General features: G+C 39.7%; 1 protein-coding gene and 2 long non-coding RNA genes across 7 annotated transcripts; 2 read left to right on the top strand and 1 right to left on the bottom strand.

Annotated features, from left to right (window-relative positions):
- Positions 1 to 801: 801 nt before the first annotated feature.
- Positions 802 to 1,451, top strand: LOC117818352. The gene is made up of 3 exons (XR_004632347.1): positions 802 to 855; positions 1,171 to 1,252; positions 1,421 to 1,451. It is a non-coding gene; the product is annotated as an uncharacterized LOC117818352 (long non-coding RNA).
- Positions 1,452 to 5,875: 4,424 nt separating this feature from the next.
- Positions 5,876 to 9,593, bottom strand: LOC117818351. Its single transcript, XR_004632346.1, has 3 exons — positions 8,884 to 9,593; positions 7,299 to 7,483; positions 5,876 to 6,908 (listed from the first exon to the last, which is right to left on the bottom strand). It is a non-coding gene; the product is annotated as an uncharacterized LOC117818351 (long non-coding RNA).
- Positions 9,594 to 9,627: 34 nt separating this feature from the next.
- Positions 9,628 to 16,130, top strand: LOC117818348. Of its 5 annotated transcripts, XR_004632343.1 has the most exons (7): positions 9,659 to 11,053; positions 11,527 to 11,787; positions 12,147 to 12,360; positions 14,882 to 14,993; positions 15,292 to 15,373; positions 15,543 to 15,642; positions 15,761 to 16,130. XR_004632343.1 is itself a non-coding variant. In XM_034691184.1 (4 exons), exons 1-4 carry the CDS (start codon positions 10,574 to 10,576, stop codon positions 12,200 to 12,202), a joined length of 906 nt encoding a protein of 301 aa, XP_034547075.1. In that variant the 5' UTR covers positions 9,631 to 10,573; the 3' UTR covers positions 12,203 to 12,262. The 5 variants fall into 5 exon arrangements, 2 of the variants coding, with proteins under 2 accessions (XP_034547075.1, XP_034547076.1); XR_004632344.1 differs by lacking the exons at positions 14,882 to 14,993; positions 15,292 to 15,373; positions 15,543 to 15,642; positions 15,761 to 16,130 and adding an exon at positions 11,917 to 12,017 and having other exon boundaries at positions 9,628 to 11,053; positions 12,117 to 12,262; XR_004632345.1 differs by lacking the exons at positions 14,882 to 14,993; positions 15,292 to 15,373; positions 15,543 to 15,642; positions 15,761 to 16,130 and adding an exon at positions 11,936 to 12,017 and having other exon boundaries at positions 9,630 to 11,053; positions 12,117 to 12,262.
- Positions 16,131 to 22,090: the final 5,960 nt, after the last annotated feature.

Raw genomic sequence — 22,090 nt, 5'->3', positions numbered from 1 at the left:
AATTTCGGTTTTCTTGCCAAAAGCATTCAAAGACAGCTTTCTAAATGTTGAAGTAAAATGTTAAACGGGACATATCACGCTTTTTTCATCAATATATATTGGTCTAAGAGGTCCCCAAAACATGTCTTTAAAGTTTATGCTCAAAAAACACTTTGAAATCAGATTTTGGCATGCCTGAAAAGTCCTCTTCTTCATTCCTCATCAGAACACTGTTTTCCCTCTGACCACGCCCCCTCCGGAAGTGGATGTACCTCGGCTCTCCAGCACGTTGATCTAATGTTTACATGTTGGCTGAATATACACGGCTGCTCAGAAATCGCGTTACTTCAACCCTCTGAATCTGATCCTGACGGAGAGGCGCCTGTAGCAGGACCTTTCTGAACGATTGGTTATAGATTTAGTGTTTCTTGTTGTTTTATTTATCAGTATGTAGACGTGTGTCTTGGTACACAGCTACGAACATGTAGCTATGTGGCTATGCTAACTAGCGCTAGCACTTATCCATGATAAATAAAAATCATCCACTAGATCTTCAAATCTGCAGACGTGGGGAGTAAAACCGACCTCTACCAGAAAGGCAGCAGGACCTTTCTGAAGGATTGGTCACAGATTTAGTGTTTCTTGTTGTTTTATTTGTCAGTATGTCGACGTGTGTCTTGGTACACAGCTACAGCTATGAACATATAGCTATGTGGCTATGCTAATTAGCGCTAGCACTTATCCATGACAAATAAAAATCATCCACTATATCTTCAAATCTGCAGACGTGGGGAGTAAAACCGACCACTGCCAGAAAGACAGCCTACAACTAGCATGCCTCCCTCCTAAGCCCCTCGTTAGCACACATTTGTGCAGGTAATGAAAAATGGGGGAGGGATTCAGTATTATTTTATACAGTCTATGGGCTGAACAAACTCCGAGCTCTGACTCTGTGACAGACCGGATATTGTTGTTACGTAACAAAAACAAGGAAGTCTGAAACGGCTCGTTTCACACACATTTACAGAAAGGTGTAGAAATCAGAACAGGGGCAGAATGGATTTTTTTCATTCTCGGGGGGTTTGTAGACATGCAAGGGACACATATTTCAGGTAAAGAACCATTAAAAAGTCAATTTTGCATGATATGTCACCTTTAAACTGTGATGTATGTTTCTGTTTTCCTGTGAAGAAATACCTGGCTCTGTCTTTGGTGCTGTGTGCACTGATATCCATGTCAAATGCACAATGCTACAATAGGGCTTTGACACCAGGTAAAAAAAAAAGGAACACATATTTATGCATACAGTATTTTAATTCTAAACACCAGATATAAATTGTATACACAAGTTATCCTGATGAAAACAAATTTAGAAAAATCACCATGATGCCACATTAAGACCATGCAGAAAAAAGTTAAGCCCTTGTCCTCCCTTCCACAGGCATGACCCACTGCCAGGATGAAGTGGATCTGACATGGCATGCAGTAGGATCTAAATGGAGAAACAGTCAATGTTATGACTGTACTTGTGATGGATGTTGTGCTGGGTAAGAAGAAACATGCAAATATACCACACTTTTATAGGAAACGCTTTACAATAATGGGACAGTTTTCTTTGACAAATAATGCTTAATTCATGTTGAAGTAATGCATGACTCGTGATGAATTTCTATATGAATTGATAATTAATTCCTGTTGTTCACCATGAACTAATGATCCAGTCACTATGACTTAATGTAATGGAAAAGTGTTTAATACATAATTAGTTAAGGTATGGTAATTAACAGTTACTTCATACATCAATTCATATATGACCAAATTTGCTGGACATTTGAGTTTTTTTTAGGATAATTACTAGGGGTGCACCTATCCTACTTTTAGGTCCTGATACCGATATCGATACCTGGGCTTTGTTATATACCGATACTCGCCGATCTGATCCTGGTTTGATTTAACAATCTCTATTCCTTAATGTGAGGATAGAATCATGTTTAGGCAACTACAGGCTTTTCTGACTTTGTAAACCAAAATAAAATGAACATTTTTAAACAGATAGTATCATTTTTCAAGAGATTATAAATATGTACCCACAGTTTGGTGAGCTTATCTTCATAACCAACAGATATTTAAAATTCAACTTTAAACATCAGCAGTGGATAAGAGGAATTAAATATTCTGTATAAAAAAACAGCTTTAAATGAGAAAATCAAAAATATGTCAACGTAGTGTTTCCCACTGAGATGAATAGATCTGCCATATGGATCTGCACTATATATCGGCCCCTGATATCCGATCTAGCATTTTAAGTCCGATCTAGCCGATATCCGATACCAGGATCGGATCGTTGCATTGCTAATAATTACATATGAGCAGCTTCTCAGGTTGAATTTTGAAACGCCATACTTCTGAGAACAAACTGAATGGTGTGTTTGTTTATATACATAGACTATACATATATATAAAGTATATAAACAGAAACATATGTATGTGTGTAAAAGCTGTATATATACATATATAAACCGTATATAAACACGCACACACACACACACATGTATATATATATATATTATATCAAGCTAATTTGGTCATATATGAATTGATGTATGAAGTAACTGTTAATTACCGTACCTTAACTAATGATGTATTAACCACATTGTCATTACATTAAGTCATAGTGACAGGGTCATTAGTTCATGTTGAAAAACAGGAATAAATGATCAATTCATACAGATATTCATCATGAGTCATGCATTACTTCAACATGAATTAAGCATTATTTGGCTAAGAAAACTGTTCCATTATTGTAAAGTGTTACCCTTTTACATACATACATACATTGAAGGAAGAATTGATCACTTTGGTATTTGTGTGATTGCAGGTATACAACCCCAAGATCTTTCCCAGATGACTGTGTCTCAGTTTTTGATCCGGTGGCATGTGAATACATTCTGCACAAAAGAAATAATCCATTTGAACGATGTATGATTTATAGTGGAGTAGGAAAGTGAGAGAGATGACTCAAGCTTTATTTCTAAACAGACGGCTTCAAACGTAATGTCAAATAAACAAAGAAAATATATGCATATATATATTTTTTTGCATGTCTTAGTAAAAGCAAGATTTTTCCAAATGAGATGGTTTATCAGCTTGGGCTGTAGAAAGCCATATTATCAACATAAGTTGTCGGTTTAAAAATAAAGGCACATGTCAAGTTAGCTTACCATTCACTTAATCTGCCTGTTGTGAGTCACCATCTTTTTTGCAAGTGCAATAAAAGAAGTTTTAAAACTCAAAACTGACTGGACAAACTGACTGTACACACACTGAAGTGATTAGTTTGACCAATGATATATAGAGATTTGAAGAACATCATAGACATTTTGTTGATTGATCCACGAGCACAGCTTAGTGAAAGAAGTCTGAAATAAATCAAAAGGGCCAATGTATTTTTTTATTATTATGATTATTCTGAGAAAAAAGTCAGAATTCTGAGATTAGAGTCACAATTTTGAAAAAAGTAACAGATATTTGAAGGTTTTTTTTCTGACATTCTGACTTTTTTCCTCAGATTTCTGACTTTAATCTCAGAATTATGACTTTTTTCTCATAATAATAATAATAATTAAAAATTAAAGCCGCAAGCGGCAATGAACGGGCCCTCACACAAACGCCGCCTGATGTGCACCACTGCCTGAATTAAAAAAAGATGATCTTTGCAGCTTCAATAAACATGTTAATAGCCTGGTTCAGAAAACGGCTTGGCTCTGTGTAGATCATTTCTCTATCGGCACACACTGTTCAGAAGTTATTAAGATTGCAAGTTTTTGCCTAAATAAGGATATGACTGACATAACTGACAGGTGGGAACACATAGCTGTTGGCTAGGAGGCTCAAACTCTGCCTCTTTGCGTCACACTTTGACTGGTTGAGTTCCGCATTACCAATATGGCTGCCGCCGACAATTGGCTTTAAAACCAGTGTTCAGTGTATGTGCATGTGTGTTTCAGAGTATATATGCAGAATATTACAAAAGACACAAGTTGTCAGCTGGAGAGTCAGAGAGAATGAGGGAGAAAGGAGATCTTTTATAGCTGGAGGGCACCATAACAGGTGCAGCTCATCTAGCTGGTGACCCCCAGCCAGGACACGCCCCTGCAAAACAGACACAGTTAACCAGACAGACACAGAGTGGCCTGCAGTGGCAGGGTTGTCACCGCACACACACACACGCACACATACACCTGGACTTAACTGTGTTGTCTATACATACCTCTCTGTACATACCTCAAATATTTATCACCACTGTACATAAGTAAAGATTGTTTGATTGCTCGTTTGTTTCTTTGCACTTCTGGTTACTGTTTTTTTATTACAAGTATTTTGTCTAATGTTCACCAATGTTCTGGCACTTTAACATCTTTGTATATATCTCCTTCATTCCCAGCACTTCTGTACTAAGCTAATAACTATTCTGCGCTTCTGTATATTATTTTAGTTTATTCTATTTTATTTGATCTTTAATTTATTCTATTTTATTCTCTTTGATCTGTATTTCATTCTATTTTATTTTACTTGATCTTTATTTTATTCTATTTTATATCTATTGTATTCCTTGTTCTATTAATATTTTGACTTTCTTACATACTGTTTATAAGAGTTCTGTATTGCCTGAGTTTCCCTCCCCGGTATATATAAAGTTTTTCTGATTCTGAAGTCTGTCCAATTGATAGGCTCTTCATTTCAGGGACCTTTTGGATATTGCAACAGTACAAATGCAAAGCACAAAATTACAAAAATAGCAAACTTAGGTATATACATAAATAAGAGGCATATTCTGAGGTACTCTGACCTCAGAAACACAAAACTGCTGATAAAATGACAAATGTGAACACATGAAATCTGAAGGAAGACAAAGCATTGTAACACAAGTAAGCTCTACTTTATTGAAGAATAATCATTCCAGTAACATGAATAAATTAGATGAATTACTTATTATGATACCAAATATCAAATCTAATTGAGTGTTGTTCAGCATTCCTTATTAGCTCACATACACACACACATACATGAAACAGACAATATAAAAACAGAATACAAATATGTATATAGCTGACATCTGGATATTATATGGTATTGTGGTATTGTGAAGTACATGCATGTACACACAATAAACAGCAATGAATATTCATGAACATGAATTGAATTTGGTAGTTATACACAGTTATTTACGCACGGTGGTGCATATGATGTGTCAGAGGTGTAACACAACTTTTTAAAACATACTTACACTGTGCTGTGAAACCGAATTTAGAATTAAATAAACAAATAAAAGCACAACAAATGAAATAATTATGTGTTAATAAAGAAGTGTGAAAAGGCCAGTATCACAATGACGACCAGAGTCTCTGCAGCGACATTTGCTTTGAATGGTGATGATCTGCATTGTAGTCTCTTGTAAACAAAAAAAAATAGCTTACATTGTTTGAAATGTGCTTGACTTGACAACATACATTCATATATAATCCACTGCATCCCTGTCATACACTGATTTTACCACTAGAGTGTGCTAATAATCCACTACCCCTGTCATACTCTGCTTTCACCATCTGGAGGAGCCACTCCCCCACATTGCTTTTGTCATTACATTGCTTGCTCTCTGCATCTGTAGACTTTGGGCCAATGGCGTCTGGGTATATTTGCACTTCCATACGCCTGATTCATACACAGAGAATCCACTGAAGGTTATACCCTTCTGCTAAGTGAGACTCGTTTAAAAATAGAAAATGACTGACCAGTATTCTTCTCCAAGAAATGTCTCTCTTCAAATGTAAAAAAAAAAAAAAAGGTAGTAAAGGACTGGCCATCAACATGAGGGATGAACCATTATGAAAAACACCAAGTGACCAGTATTGTGATCTATTGTTGCTGGTGGATTTTACCTGAGTGAATAAAAACCTGCTGCTTTTCTTGCATGACTCATGTTTGCCCTCTTCAGGACAAAAGGGGAACACCTAGTGATTAGTTTTGCTTGTCTGACAACATAACACATAACACCGACATAAAGATAACATCTTTCAGAGTCTGAATAACAGATGGGTCTTGTAGACTAGACAGCAACTGGGTGGAGAGCTGGAGCTGCCACTGGTGCCATGGGGGAGAGACGGTTTGCCTTTGTAGCCCAGAGACAGGATGTGCTCCTGCAGGTGTGTGATCCATCGCTCTTGCACAGACTGAGGTCCATAAAACACCTTTTCACAGAACCTAAACAACAGCAAGATGAGCAGAGTTATCTTTGAAGCTTTAAATAGGTAAAAAAATATCTCAATGCTGTTATTAATCCACAGAGTTAATAAAGTTAATATCTGAGCAGAGGAACACCAATGATCTTGCTGGCTGTGTTCACTATGCGCTGCAGAGTCTTTTGGCAGGAGGCAGTACAGCCGCCAAATCACACAGCGACGCAGCCAGTGAGGACGCTCTCGATGGTGCCTCTGTAAAAGGAGAACATGATGGGGGGTGGGACTTGTGCTTTTTTCAGTTTACGGAGGAAGTAGAGCCGTTTTTGAGCCTTCTTGGCCAGCGATGCAGTGTTGTTTGTCCAGGAGAGGTCATCAGAGATGTGCAGTCCCAGGAACTTGGTACTGCTTACCCTCTCCACAGCAGCGCCGTTGATGGTCAGTGGGAGGTGCTGCTGTCGGCCTCTCCTGAAGTCCACGACGATCTCTTTGATCTCTACAACGCAGCTGGCTCAGCGCACCGTGTTCCGATATCGTATGTCAGTGGCTTCAGGTGGAGCGATGCTTTTAAACCATAGCTGTGGTCAGAGACGTGCAGATCCTCCCACTGAGTTTCCACATCGCAGCGTGTGGGCATGGCAATCTGGTCCTCCTCGCAGTTGTCCACTGCTTCGCTGACTCTCACTGATGCATCTGTTGAACCCCCCCCCCCCCCCCCCACATTTTCACATTAGCGCTTCAATTTCAACCAGGCGGTCACACAAGTCAAGTGAGTGTATTTGAAGGTCCAACATCATGAGCATTAGTACGGCACGGTCAGCATTCAAAATCATGTGAGACAGAGCTCTCTAACTGTAGCTTGCTCTAGCCTACAAGCATCTTACAGGGATAATATGTGCTACAGTAAGACTGTAATGTAAATAACCAACGTAAGTTTGATACTTATATGGTCGCAATGGTAATCCTCCATATTAATTGCAGTCAATTAAATGTTCATTATGTTCACAACGTTAGAGGTAAACAAACACGGATTACACGAGTGTAACTTTAGGCTAACAAGTCAACAATAACAAGCTAGCTTACCCATATCTGAGAACCTCTTCAGAGCAGGGGCTTCTTTACTGGAGCATCATAGCCGAGCCATTTCTCGGGGTAAGGGTACTCATCTGTCGGCTTCCCGTCCACGAAATCAAACGAGCACACATACGGGCGCTTAGGTGGGCACTTGAGGTTCAGCGCCTTCAGCCACAGCCTAAACTGGTCCCCGTCTTTAGGGGGTGGGTGCAGGTTGAGTGAGGGAGTGAGGAGAGAAGGACAGGTAAGACGGAGCCAGCCAGCTAGAAACAGGAGGATTGGGTCTGGCAGTGTTGCGGACCCGTTTCGAATCAGCTGCGGACTTAGCCTAATGGTTAAGTTGCACGCCTGTGAATCAACAGGCAAAGGTTCGAATCCAGCCTGTGACTTTCTTACCGCATTTTTCCCCCCACTCACTCCCAGTTTCTACCATAGACTGTATAAAATATGGACGTAGTATCCGTGATGTTACCCATCTGTTCCAGAGCGCTGTTTTGAAGCAAATCGACGGCAGCAGCCATAGTGGTAATGCGGAACTCAACCAGGCAGAGTGTGACGTAGTGTGAGCCCCTTAGCCAATGGCTGTGTGTTTCCGACCGGGAGTCACGTCAGTCATGTCCTTATTTGGGCAAAACTCGTAATCTTAATATCTTCTAAACCGTCACGTTAGAAAAAAATTCACCCCCGTACAGTGTGTGCCATTAGAGAGATTAGCTTCATAGGGCCAAGCCGTTTTTTGAACCAGGCTGTAAACATGTTTATTAATGCTGCAAAGATCGTCTTTTTCCCATTCATATCTATGTAGTTTCCGAGTTTGCCGCTTGTTCAAATCAGAGCTCAGGAACAGATGGGTGACGTCACGAACACTACGATCCATGTTACAGTGATATGCACAAAGATGGCGAGGACAAGCACTTAGGGAGCGATGTCACAGTGAGCATTCTGCCACAACCAGCGCAACCCGAGTCATTGAGCATCCTTGCCCACTTGCCAAATTTCGTCCGTACTGGGACTCAAACCGGCAACCCTCCGGTTCCCAAGCCGAGTCCCTATCGACTGCGCTACAGCGGATAGTCAGTCTTTCAGTACTGAACTAGGTGGGTAGTTGGTCTTTATGGACTGAACCATAGGACTGAACTCTACTGCCGGTAGCTCCATTTACCCTAACCTTGTCCACCGATAATTAATCTAAATGTTTTCATTGTGTTTTATCTGACTTGACAAGGATAATTTGGGAGATTTGCGGGAGTTTTCCGCGAAGGCAGAAATGGGACGGTAAATGTATAAACCGTGACTAACACTTCAAGTTGATTTAAACACGATATGTTGGGTAAAAGTGTTCTGGTTGTAGTTTTTTCCCCGATATCACAAATAGTTTGTGTCATCATCGATCAGCATCACACACTGTTATACCGGCCTTTGGAAAACACTCTGTGAGTAAACTGTCAGAAGGTGTTTTCTCCAGCTTGAGTCATACGGAACATGATAGACGAAAACAATGTAAACAAATGAAAAAACCCGTAAAGTAAGCATGTCCAAGCAATAAACTAAAACATATAACACAATAAATCTGAAAACCCTTTGAATGACCTACCGTGAAAGATGCCTTGACGGAGTTTCCCGTTGTTGTCTGCACATGCGTAGATGCCTTGCCATCTGATTGGTCGAGCCGGCAGGAGGCGGAGGAATTTTTGAACAGTTAAAAATGGAGAGAAATGGAGAAGGGAGATTTGATTGTCAGGATATGGACAAAATTGTTGAGAGGCAGAGGAACTTTCACTGTTTTTTTTTTTGTTTGTTTTTTTTTCCCTAGCCTGAACAGCCAGGGTTTTTTTTTTTTTTTTTTTTTTTCCCCTTTCCCTAGCCTGAACAGCCAGGGCTTTTTTTCCCTTTCCCTAGCTGTTCAAGCTAGGGAAAGCCAGGGTTTTTTTTTTTTTTTCCCTTCCCTAGCCTGAACAGCCAGGGTTTTTTTTTTTTTTGAAACCACGCATGCCAGTGAAATGCACAGTTGCGCTAGTTGTGCCCTCTGCCTCACAACCAATAATCCAATATGGCCACCTTGCTTATAAATCATCGCCTGCAGCTTCCCATTTCTATCACGGTGTTGAATATAAAAAAAATGTGGTTATGGACTCAATAACTTTATTATGATTCCTCCACAAACACAAAGTACAAGATACATCGAAAAAACCCGAGAAATGAGTAAAAAACGGTCAAAACCGAGAAATGCTTCGTGTTTCTATGGAGCTCCGGGAGATGATGTCACATATATACTGTGACTGTTGACTTTCGCACCTTCTGATTGGTCAATCTGACTGGATTGAAATTTGGATTAGCAATCTACATTAAAAATTAGATTACCGCCTATGATGTTTGCAGGAATGTAGTGCAATCCTGGCACAACAGCGCCATCTGTTGGCAAAACAGCGTAACATCACAAGGCAGTTAGTTAGACTGTGATTGTGTGTGCATGCAGTCAGTTGGACAAATAAACGTCGTGACCGAAGCACGTCGTTGTGAGCCTCGTGCATAACATGAAACCCACAAACATTACATTGGCGACGAGAATTAAAAATCCAATCCAAGAGGGTCGTCAGGAGCCTGCTGTTTTTCCGAGGAGAAACGAAGTGGACAGACAACGGCAACAACACAGCTAAGTTAAGCTAAGCTAAACAAAGAAGCTAACAGACACGTGGAGATCTACACACGGAGCAGGTATGGCAGGAAACACCGCTGCCCTTCCACCCTTTGACACAGAAACTGAACCTGGCTCTGTCGGACCTCGCTGGACTAAATATGTGCAAAGGTTTGAGAATTTCATCACTGCAATAAACATAACTGGAGATGCTAGGCTCAAAGCACTGCTATTACACATAGCAGGAGAACGAGTGCATGACATCTACGGTACTTTAGCAGCAGCGGATGATAAGTATGCAGACGCAAAGCAGAAGTTCGCCGCTTATTTCTCTCCCACGAAAAATGTTCAATATCAAGTGTACATTTTCAGAAATACAGCTCAAGAACCGGGAGAAAATCTGGACAGCAACCACACCAGATTGAGGATGTTATCTAACAACTGTGAGTTTGCAAATGCTGAAGAAGAAATAAAAACGCAAATCATTCAAAGCTGTGCATCATCAAGACTGCGCAGGAAAGCACTGAGAGAGCCTGATCTAAGTCTGCACAGCTCCTTGACCATGGACGAACACTAGAACTGTCCGAAATGCAGGCAACTGGCATAGAGAGAGGCACAACAGCAACTGTCAACGCAGTGGGTCAAAGGAATGCAAAGAAGTATCCAGATAACGAATAATCGTTGCAGGAACTGTGGAGGTAATTATCCCCATGATAATGAATGCCCTGCCAAAGGTAAACAATGCAGAGCCTGTGGCAGGCAGAATCGTTTTGCAAAGCAGTGCCGTTCAAAACCCAAAGACACATATATGAAGAGACCACAAAGCAGAGTGAACTGGCAACCAAAGAAAGTTCATAATATAACTGAGACTGCTCCAGATGAGGAAAAAGCGCACGACGCTTATGTTTTTGCAGTAGATGCTAAAGAAACCTCAGAACTGCCACAGACCCACATAAAGCTTAATGGCAACAGAATGCTTGTCTTGATAGATTCAGGGGCCACAGCCAACTGTATCAGTGAAGTCAATTTTCAAAAACTGAAGCCCCGCCCACAACTCAGTCCCACTAAAACTTTCCAAACTGGATCTGAGAGCTGGATACCATCAGCTGGAGCTTCATCCAGACAGCAGGTACATAACCACATTTTCTCACCTTGGATTCACGCAGAGAGACTGCTGCGCGCAGAGCGTTTCTCTGCACCATCTTGCCAGATGTTCCTTGGTAAAGCTGGTGGTACCATTTGGCCAGTACCTGAATGCCCCATTCAACTGGCTGATATGCAATGACGTGGGCTCCATGAAGTAGTAAGCATTTTGCATTTAGTATCATTTTGTGCTTTTCTAATTCTTTTAAATTCCACACAGGATTATATTACCTGAATATTTGTTTGCTCAAACTCTGGCTAATGATCATCACAAGTGGCAAAGTTTTTTTACTCTTTATTTAAATGCATTGGTATTAATGACAATACTAAGCTGATGTTTATAATTATAGCATTCTGGACAAACACAGAGAGGAGATGAAAAATCCTAACAGGAAGTGTGAAGTGGGGAACCAGTGGGTGAAGGACCACCTCACAGAATATGTGGAGTGCTTCCCTCAGGTGTCCTGTCACCTGGAGGCCAACATCACCCGGTGTATCTATGGCCAGAAGGGTTTCGAGGATCACACCTTTGAGGAGATGTGGGGACTGTACAGCCAGTACCACGCCCTCAAAAATCACCCCAAGGACTTCACTCCGGAGCAGAGGGAGGTGGTGCTGAAGGCCCACAGCTCCACGCCGAGGTGGCTGAACACCCCGGTGACCCACATCACCAGCTTCCAGATGAAGAGGTTCAGGAAATTCATCAGGGACAAGGAGCAAGTAAGTGTTGACTTGATCATATATTCATTATTAAACAGTCAGAGCAGGATACGTGAAACATTCTGATATGAAGCGAAATGTGTGTTTAGTTGTAGAATTTAATAACTTCTACTTCATAAATAGAGATAGTTATTTCATTTGTTGTTAGTAGGCAGTCACGTCCACATGTGACGCTTCTTTGTGGCCTGGTGATGAATCTGAGCTGATTGCTGCAAGCCAGACAGTGGAGTGTAAGAGAGAGAGAGAGAGAACTTACACACATCCAACTATAGAAGATAAATAAACAATAAAAAAATAATACAAACACACTGTGTTTTGTAAATGCGTAGACCTGCTCATGAGCCAGTCTCGGCCCGCAGAGACGCAGTCCAGTGTCCGGCTGCCGCAGACGCTCTCCACTGTCCGGCCGCAGTAGACGCAGTCAGTCAGTCCAAGTCTTCAAAGACATTTCTGGTCGGATGAAGATGCGACGGGTGATGAAATTGGACCGAATGTGGTTTTACCCACCAGAACCCCCCGGCTACATCAGTGGAGGTCTTCCCAACCCACAGGTCTTCTTTCGGAGCCGTTATAGTAAGCATTATAGTTTCCTCCATTTTGTTTGTGATTTTTCCTGTAATTTCTGGATGGTGTTGTCCTTTATTTCCAGAAGTGCAGCTTGACTCACACAACAGATTTTCCCCGCTGGATCTCCTTCCTTGCTGTTTTAATGAGTTCTGCAGGGCTTGTTTTTCCTTTGCATTTTGATGCATCACCTCAACGCCTGCCACGCCCACAGTTTTTGTCTGAACAGAATTCCTTTAACAATAATTTAATTGTCAATATGTCTGCTATAGAATGTGCCTCATTTTTAATCGTCAAGGTGTCTTCTATAGGTTGCTCTTGGTTTGGAATGAATCGGAGAAAAGCCTTCGGAGAAGATAACGAAACTATGCACCCTTATTTGGACGCCATTTTTCATGTTCAAAGCTAGGTGGCACTCTTCCTGTTGAGTTTCGAATATGGGTGCATCAGACTTTTTTGTGCGTCCTGATGCCACGAATATGCGTAGAACTTTTCATGCATGTAGCTCAAAAAAACTCTATGAGTAGGGTGTCATTTTTACCTCTAGGGGGTGCTACTGAAATTTTTTTTGCGAGACCTATAATAACTTGCAATTTTCACCAGACCGATGAGTGTGCAAAAATATCCGTGCTTTCATTCACATTCAGGGGTCCAAAAATGTGTTTTAAGTGGCGGAAGAAAGAACAATCCTTAGGGTGACAATAGGGCCTTCGCCACCATCGGTGCTCGGGCCCTAAAAATAACTTTCTTCATGATGCCATCTATTTTCTCAAGAGCACCAGTCCCTCCTGCAGCAAAATACCCCAACAACATGATGCTGACACCCCCATACTTCACAGTTGGGATGGTGTTCTCAGGCTTTCAAGCTTCCCCCTTTTTCCCTCCAAATGTAACAATGGTCATTATGGCCAAACAGTTAAATTTTTGTTTTATCAGACCACAGGACATGTCTCCAAAAATGTAGGTCTTTGTCCCTGTGTGCATTTGCAAACTGTAATCTGGCCTTTTTATGTAGCTTTTTGAGTAATGGCTTCTTCCTTGCTGAGTGGCCTTTCAGCCCATGTCGGTGCAGGACTTGTTTGACTGTGGACAATAACACTTTCTTACCAGCTTCAGCCAGCATCTTCACAAGGTCTTCTGCTTTTGTTCTGAGGTTGATACGCACATTTCGCACCAATAAAAGTTCAACTCTGGGACACAAAGGTCATCTCCTTCCTGAGCGGTATGATACCTGGACATTCCCATGGTGTTTATACTTGCGTATAATTGTTTGCACAGATGAACGTGGCACCTTCAGGCATCTGGAAATTGTACCCCGGGGTGAACCAGAGTTGTGGAGGTCGACAATTCTCTTCCTGATATCTTGGCTGATTTCTTTTGATTTTCCCATGATGTCTCACAAGGAAGCAGTGTGTTTGAGTTGTGCCTATAAAATGCATCCACAGGTGTGCCTCCAGTTACCCCAATTGTTGTCAATAAACCAAACAAAAGCTTCCAAACAATGACACTATCATCTGGGCTTTTCTAAATTGTTCAAAGGCACTCTAATCTTAGTGTATGTAAACTTTTGACTTTGAAGAAAATAATACTAAAACCTCTAATAAATTATCTCTGTCATTATTCTGACATTTAGCAAATATGAATAATTTTGGTAATCCTAACTGACCTAAAACAAGAAAAGATTAGTCTGATTTGATGTCAGACAGTGAGAATAAAAGATGTCTTTTATACAGTGTATGTAAACTTCTGGTTTCGTCTGTAACTGTCTTAGCTTGAGAAATTGCTTCCACCCATTTTAGTGCTACCAACACAGCCACCATCTCTACTGTGTAACCCCCAAACAGTCGTACAGTATGTTCCCCTAATAATGCCCACTTCTTTTGCTGGAATTGCAATCCCAAATCATGTTACTCCTGTCTGTTTTTTTTAGCACCTTTTGTGTCATGTACAAAGTCAGTGTGCTTTTTAACTACATGATACCTGAAATCACTTAACAAAGTTACTGTGTTTTTCCCCTTTCCCTTTTACCTTTATTATATCTACTTTTGGACACAATGACATCCATGGACTCGTCACCAGAACTGATTGGCTTATTTGAAATCCTTTCTCTGACGAGTCATTTGGCTGACAAGCTATTCGGTCCCTTACCTTGGAAAAAAAAAAATCCCTCTTACCATTTTCCAAGCACTCCTGTTACACCTATTTCTCCCATCTCTACATGTATTGCTGGTGTTGATTCCCATTCTTGACCAGATAAACAACACATTTATTTTTCTTTAAACGTTTTCTTCAATTCTGCTGATACGGCCTAGCCACGTTAGTCGTGGGTCAAAAACAGCTAAAAAAAACATCACATTTCCAACCCTGTCCAACTCTTACCTATAAATCTTTAACTGAATTTCATACTGAACTGTTTATTTCTGTAAAGAACGAACAAACAGTTTTTTGTTTTTTGTGTTACAAGATTTACACAAACAGTTGTGACCTCTTGCATGAAACTGATCACCCCTCCCCTTATTTGGCTCCAAAGGTCCCTGCAAACACAGCAGTTATTAGCGGGAGCGCTTCATAAAGAAAACAAGATATTTTATCCTGTTCCATTAACAAGATTTGAAAGGAAAGCAAGTCCTTCTGCCGCTATGGTGAGTTTTCAAACCGGTTCATTGTTGTTGCTGTCATTGGGTTTTGATGGAGTAAAGTAAATCATGGAGGACAATTTTTAAAATGAGATGTTAACTTCTGAAAAATGATGATGGTGACATTTAGTTCCCCGTTTAGTTTTCACTCTTTAGCTGACAGGGATCTCAAATCATGCTTATCAAACTTTACAAAATGGAAATTTTGATAATTTCAGTTTTCTGCCAGAAGCATACAAAGATAGCTTTCTAAATTTTGAAGTAAATGTTAAACTGTGATGTATGTTTCTGTTTTCCTGTGAAGAAATACCTGGCTCTGTCTTTGGTGCTGTGTGCACTGATATTCATGTCAAATGCACAATGCTACAATAGGGCTTTGACACCAGGTAAAAAAAAAAAGGAACACATATTTATGCATACAGTATTTTAATTCTATACACCAGATATCAATTGTATACACAAGTTATCCTGATGAAGACAAATTTAGAAAAATCACCATGATGCCACATTAAGACCATGCAGAAAAAAGTTAAGCCCTTGTTCTCCCTCCCACAGGCATGACCCACTGCCAGGATTCTGATATGACATGGCATGCAGTAGGATCTAAATGGAGAAGCCATTGTTGGGACTGTACTTGTGATAGATGTTGTGCTGGGTAAGAAGAAACATGCAAATATACCACACTTTTACATACATGCATACATTGAAGGAAGATTTGATCACTTTGGTATTTACAGGTTGTACAACTGACTGTGTAAACTGTGTGATTGCAGGTATGTAACCCCAGGATCTTTCCCAGATGACTGTGTCTCAGTATTTGATCCGGTGGCATGTGAATACAATGTGCACAAAAGAAATAATCCAAATAAACGATGTATGATTTATAGTGGAGTAGGAAAGTGAGAGAGATGACTCAAGCTTTATTTATAAACAGACTGCTTCAAATGTAATGTCAAATAAACAAAGAAAAATATATGCTTTTTTTTTTTTTTTTTGCATGTCTTAGTAAAAGCAAGATTGTTTTCAAATGAGAAGGTTTCTCAGCTTGGGCTGTAGAAAGTTTGCTTACCATTCACTTAATCTGCCTGTTGTGAGTCCCCATATGTTTTGCAAGTGCAATAAAATAAGTTTTAAAATTCAAAACTGACTGGACAAACTGACTGTACACACACTGAAGTGATTATATTGACCAATGATATATAGAGATTTGAAGAACATCTAGACATTTTTTGACTGAGCCACGAGCACAGCTTAGTGAAAGAAGTCTGAAATAAATCAAAAGGGCCAATCATCAAAATACAAGGTGCAAAAGGAGAGAATGCTAGACCTACTGAAGATGAAGAAAGCATTGTATATAACAACCTTTATAAATATGGTTATCATTCTGTATCAAGACATTATATTCAATGGGAAGAAAACACTTGATAAAGACAAAGAAATTAGGCCTACCACACCATGCTGTAAAATAATAAGCATTATCAGCAAATATGGTAATTTCAAATGCAATGGCAGTCAACAGCCACTAGGGGGAGTAGCAAATCATCTCTTAAAGTTTTTAGTTCACACAATGTGGTAAATGGAGTCTTTCTTTTTAAACGTTTTTAACAGTGAGGTATTTTGAAAAAAATAAAGTATACAAAAAAATTTCACTTACTAACTTAACACCACTAGCCCGAAAGTAAAATTCTGTACTTTTCCCCTCAGTCTAAACACACCTGTCATACCAAACATTTAGAGAACCTTTCTGAAATTTCGTGTTGATGTCATATTGTATTCAAGTTTGACCCCTATAGGACAGATGTTTTTAAAGTAGTTCTTTGTGGGTGTGTCTGTGTGTCTTTGTAACACCTGCGTCCATGACTCATTACTGCTGCAGCCAGATTTTCTCAGTTTATCTTTCTTAGGAAGGACATTTGCTCGGTCTGAGCTATCTGTCTCCTGTTGTGATCGTCTGTCTATGTCTGTCTGTATGGTTGGCTTACAAACAGGGAGGAATATTTTCCACTGTTGAAGCACACAGTTATAAATAAACAGTATAAACAGTGACTGAGCTCACAGATGAGATCCAGGGTTCTGTTAAAAGCCTCATCTCTACGTTCCATTAATGTTTTTAGTATTTCTTTGACAACATTTGAATTGTACCAAGAAGTTGTGGGTGTCTTAGGTTTTTACTGCACTTTTCTCTAAAGTTAGATATAATGCATCGTGGACTTTTACAACATTAGTGAACATTCTGTATTTTTGCATCCAATAAGGAGAAATAATTTACCTCAGGTACCTTACTATCCCTAAAAGATTTCTCACTTCTTCAGAAAATCCCACTCCTATGCTAATTGTATAAAATTATAAAGTGGGATTTTTTTCTTTTGCTTGGCCAGTGTTGTTCTTGTCTGTGACGACTGCTCCTCTCCAGTGTGCTAGGTTATCATCTTCTTCTGTTTCTCTGCTAGATCATCCTGTTTCATGCATTCTAGCCTACCAAGAGAAGCTGAATGTTTTAATTGTTCAACAGTCGGTACATTAGTTTAGACAATGATTTAAATCCATCATCTATTGGTTCCTGCTATGAATTTGAACCTTTTATCAATTACTAGTTGATAGACAATTGAATTTCTTAGGATAAGTCTTAAACTGTATTTAGCATTTAATATTTCAGTCTCCATTTAACCTGGTTATCCATTTTACTTTGAAAGCTATGAAACTATTTATCTGACTTTAGCGCACTATTCCTAAAGTTTTTTTCAAACATTAGCTCATTCTTTAACCCTCCTGTTATGTTCGTTTCTCTGGAACAGTAATAATGTTCCTGGGTCAGTTTGACACGGGGCATATTCAATTATCTAAAAGTGTCAGAACCCCAAAAAATCTAAATCAGACTTTTTTTAATTTAATTTTTAACTCCATTACTAACCAATTAATTCAAGACTCAGTCCATTTGTGTTCTTTAACTCTCACAGATCATAGTTCAATGAGGATAACTCACTCATTTTTCATTTAAAATAATGTTAAAACTTTTTTAATGTACACTGGAAAGCCCTAAATAGAATTACAATAGTTTTACATGACATCAATTTTGTTTATTTTATCTTACATTTGGAATTTTTTTTTTTATGAAGTGATGTTGATACATTAACACGACACCTCTTCTGTCACATGCTGCCCAGATTTTTATGCTGCATTTAGCTGGTTTGGAAGTCATATTGCCTAAAAATACTTTTAAATGGGTCAATTTGACCCGCAACCTAACAGGAGAGTTAAACTTGTTTTCCATTACTTTTAGCTGATTAAATAGGATTTATTATTTTCTTCTTTTAAACAGACACTTTTCCTGCTTGTGAATTGTTCTTTTGTTCCCAGTGTGTCTGTGTCTGTCTTTAACTTTGTGGGGTTTTTTTTTGCTGCTGACTGTCTTGGCAAGATCTCCCTTGAAACATAGATTTTTAACCTAAATGGGACCGACCTGGTTAAATAAAACATATAACAAGCCAAGGGAAAAGGCAGTTAAAACAGAAACTCCGTGTGTTGGTCTGTATGTGTGTTTCTACATTCTTAACAATGAATTCTATTTGACTAACACATCATTTCTAGTTAGTGGTATCATTACTGGCTTGACAATCTCAATTCCATCCAGTAAATCATGTTCATGTTTTTCTGACTGCACTTAGAAAGTATCTTGCAGGAGAAAAGGGCTACTGCACAAACCCTACCCCAAACAGTGCAGTATTTACTGAAATGGTTTGCAGGATTAGTTAGGCTTATATCAGTCTGGAGGGGTCAGACTGATTAGATGGCTGCCAGACAAATACACTGCCCAGTATAAACAACCTTTTACGTTTATCTTCCTGGAAATTAGCGTCACCTGTAAGTGAAAGTATTGCTTGCTGACCAAATCTTTAGTGTGATTAAAGGGATTTCATAATGTGTGTGTGCCTTCTCAATGCAGCTCACCCGTGACAGAAAAATATTTGCAATTTTCACTGTTGCTTGCTTTTGCTTTTTCTGTGATCTTTCAAGGCAGAATCATTTTACTTGTGTAATATTGACATTTCTAACCACAGTACATATAAATGGTTAATAAAATGATCAAACCTATCTTCAGCATAAAGGGGGACTGGTCTAAACTTGTAAGTTCCATTAGATTTGCAGCATCCTTACACTTTAAATATTATAAAAAAGACTTATAATTAATGCTATTCAGACCACAGCTGTTGTATTCAAGCTTGACCTAAAGAATAAGAGAGATTGCAAACATTGTGTGACCCTCCAGGTCTTGTGTGTGTGTGTGTGTGTGTGTGTGTGTGGTGTGTGTGTGTGTGTGTGTGTGTGTGTGTGTGTGTGTGTGTGTGTGTGTGTGTGTGTGTGTGTGTTTGTGTGCTTGCATGTGTGGGCAGCTGGTAGAATAGGGGGCGGGTGTTCCCCTTTTACACAAGAAGATGATGCATTAAATGTCATCAGAGAGACAGATTATCATACTGTGAAGGGGTGGAGCTGGCCGGGATGTGTGTATGTGTGTGTGTTTGGCTGCAGGCTGCTAAGCTGTGATCATTAAGCATGTGGAGAGGTGAGCATATGGGGACTGGAATAGACCATTTGACAGAACAAAAGACTGGCAGGCTGTCTGGGGTTTCTTGCTACTGCACACCCTCTATTGTTAGTGTTTGATATCATAATCCTGGACCACAAATTTCCTTTGTTCTCTAGTTTTTTGGCTTTTGGTCACTTTTGACAATGAAAATCAATCAATCCAAAGTCTTAAGAAAGTGAAATAGGTTTTTGGGGCGTATAGGTGATTATTCTAGAAACTGTATCTCCATGGGACTGAAACCAACATGCCTGTCACATGGGTATATTTGAGGTTACCTTACCGCATTCGGCATTATTCTTTGATTGTATACTTGAAATACTTAAGCCTTGTACTGTTACATGGAAGGTTGTTTATTTTGTGGTAGACATCCTTATTTAAACCCTGTCTTAACAGAAATTTGTCATTTTTTCACTTACTGTTAAAGTAAACCTTTATTTTTAAAATGACCATCATAGCACCATTTTTAAGGATCAGTTCTCTGAAAATGTATTGTCCTGTGAGATAGCATCACCAAGCTTTGACTCAAGTTTTTTTAGTCACTGTAACCCAGTTGAATATCATATTTCAAATCAAATCATCATATTTCAAATCAACCAATCTTTTATCCTCTCTCTGATTCTCTCTTTCTCTGTCTCACTTTGTCCCTCAACACATGATGTTCTGCTGTTTCTGTGTACCTTGGATACCCCTGACTTTAAGCATACAGTGTGAAATGGGGGATTTATATAGAACTACCAAAGGGTAGAAGAGGATATTATATGTAACAGGATGCACCTTGTGAACAATGGTACATTTATCAGTGATGTGTATTAATTAATATAACTGCGCTGCTTTCATTAATGTGGTCATTATTGGGAAAGGCAGATCTGCACTTAGACACAACTTCAAACAAGGCCAACCTCATTAACCATGCCATCTCCTTGTATAAAAATGTGTTTAATCCCTCCTTCACAAGAAATAAGAAACCATCTGTACGACAGCTCGGAATCAACACGATGCTTTTTGTAATTACATTAATGTGAAATGTTAGTGAGCTTTAACCCCATCTACTTCCCCTAAGCTCTGCATCAGAAATAGGGTTAATGACTCTGCCTCCTGCTGCTCCTCCCAGCATCTGCTCTACTGCTGTTAAACCTGACTGTGTAGAAGAAGTGTGTTGGTTGTGTTAGACACAATGTGTGGGAAGCTTTATTCACAGGCGAATGATGGGCATACTGAGTTTGTATATGTAACTCTGTGTTTATTTAATCTTTTAAATCGTGTAAATGTCAAATAACAGCTTGCATCCTTCCCCATGCATCTCGGTCCCATAAGCATTTTGTTGCTTTGTACCTCTTATTTCCTGCCTGAGGATCATCTACTCTTTGTCCAGACATTTTTCTCTCATCTCCATTTTTTTTCACACCACTTCTACTTTCCATCTTTACATTTGTATTATTACTATGAACTTATCAAGCTGCTAAATATAAGCAACACAATGTGCACAGCTTTGCATTGGCAAGATGTACTGTGTGTGTGTGTTTGGGGCCAAGAAAGCACTTGGGGTGAGTGTTTAATTGAGCCACAACAACATCACTCTATATACTAAGCAAATATTGAGCTGTCTGGCATGGAAGAGGAGAATGGAAGAGAGCCAGTGAACAATTGAAGAGGTGGAGACTTGCCAGTTGTCTGGACTTAAATAATGAAGGGACTGATAAATTAGAAAGATGGAAATGATTGTGTTTTACTTTAATACTTAGATTGTTTAAATTCTACAAGTAAAATACAACTTAACATCCATAACAACTCCATACCCAAATTTAAAGAGATTGAGATAGATGTTAGTTAAATGCTCTATTACTTATGTTTGGCTCTTAAATCATGACGAGGAAGAGGCAGATGCCCGTTAAAAAAACAAAACAGCAGTAGTGAAGCAACAATGTTACAGGGTTTGAATAAGTTGATCACATCCCATGACCATCACCCCAGTGTGTCATTTAAAGGCAACCTTTGTGAAGCCTTTTGGAAAGTGTTCTCAGGTCATGATCTGGTTACGGCTGGTTCCACCTTAAATCAGAAGCCCACAGCATTGACTCCATGTTCCCAAAATATCCAGATGAAAGATAAACCGTCCCATGCCTCCCTCCTCTCCCTCCCCTTGTCATTTTCTCTGTGTGCAGTGCTCCCACACTCTTTCCCTTAATCCCCCCCAAGCACCCCCCTTTCCTTCCCCTCTTTTATCTGAGGGATATCTCCTCCCATCCCCTAGTCTCCCCCTTCATATCATCCTGTTGATTTCTCCTCCTCTTCGGTGTTCCACTAACTCAACCCATGGGCAATTCCCCTCCTCTTTCTCCTCCCTCTCCTCCCTCTCTCCCCTAAACTAACCTCCACTCGGTCTTCCTCTCGCCTCTCTCTCTTTCTCTCTCTCATTCCCTTCCTCCACCTTGCCCCTCCCCTCTGTCATTAGCTGATATATAAGAGCATTGCATCCCTCTGCACCGCTCTCACACATACTGTGTGTTGACTGGTAAGG

The sequence above is a fragment of the Notolabrus celidotus genome, chromosome 9, assembly GCF_009762535.1.
Source record: "Notolabrus celidotus isolate fNotCel1 chromosome 9, fNotCel1.pri, whole genome shotgun sequence".
Lineage (NCBI taxonomy): Eukaryota > Metazoa > Chordata > Actinopteri > Labriformes > Labridae > Notolabrus > Notolabrus celidotus.
This window is presented reverse-complemented; position numbering and strand designations above follow the sequence as displayed.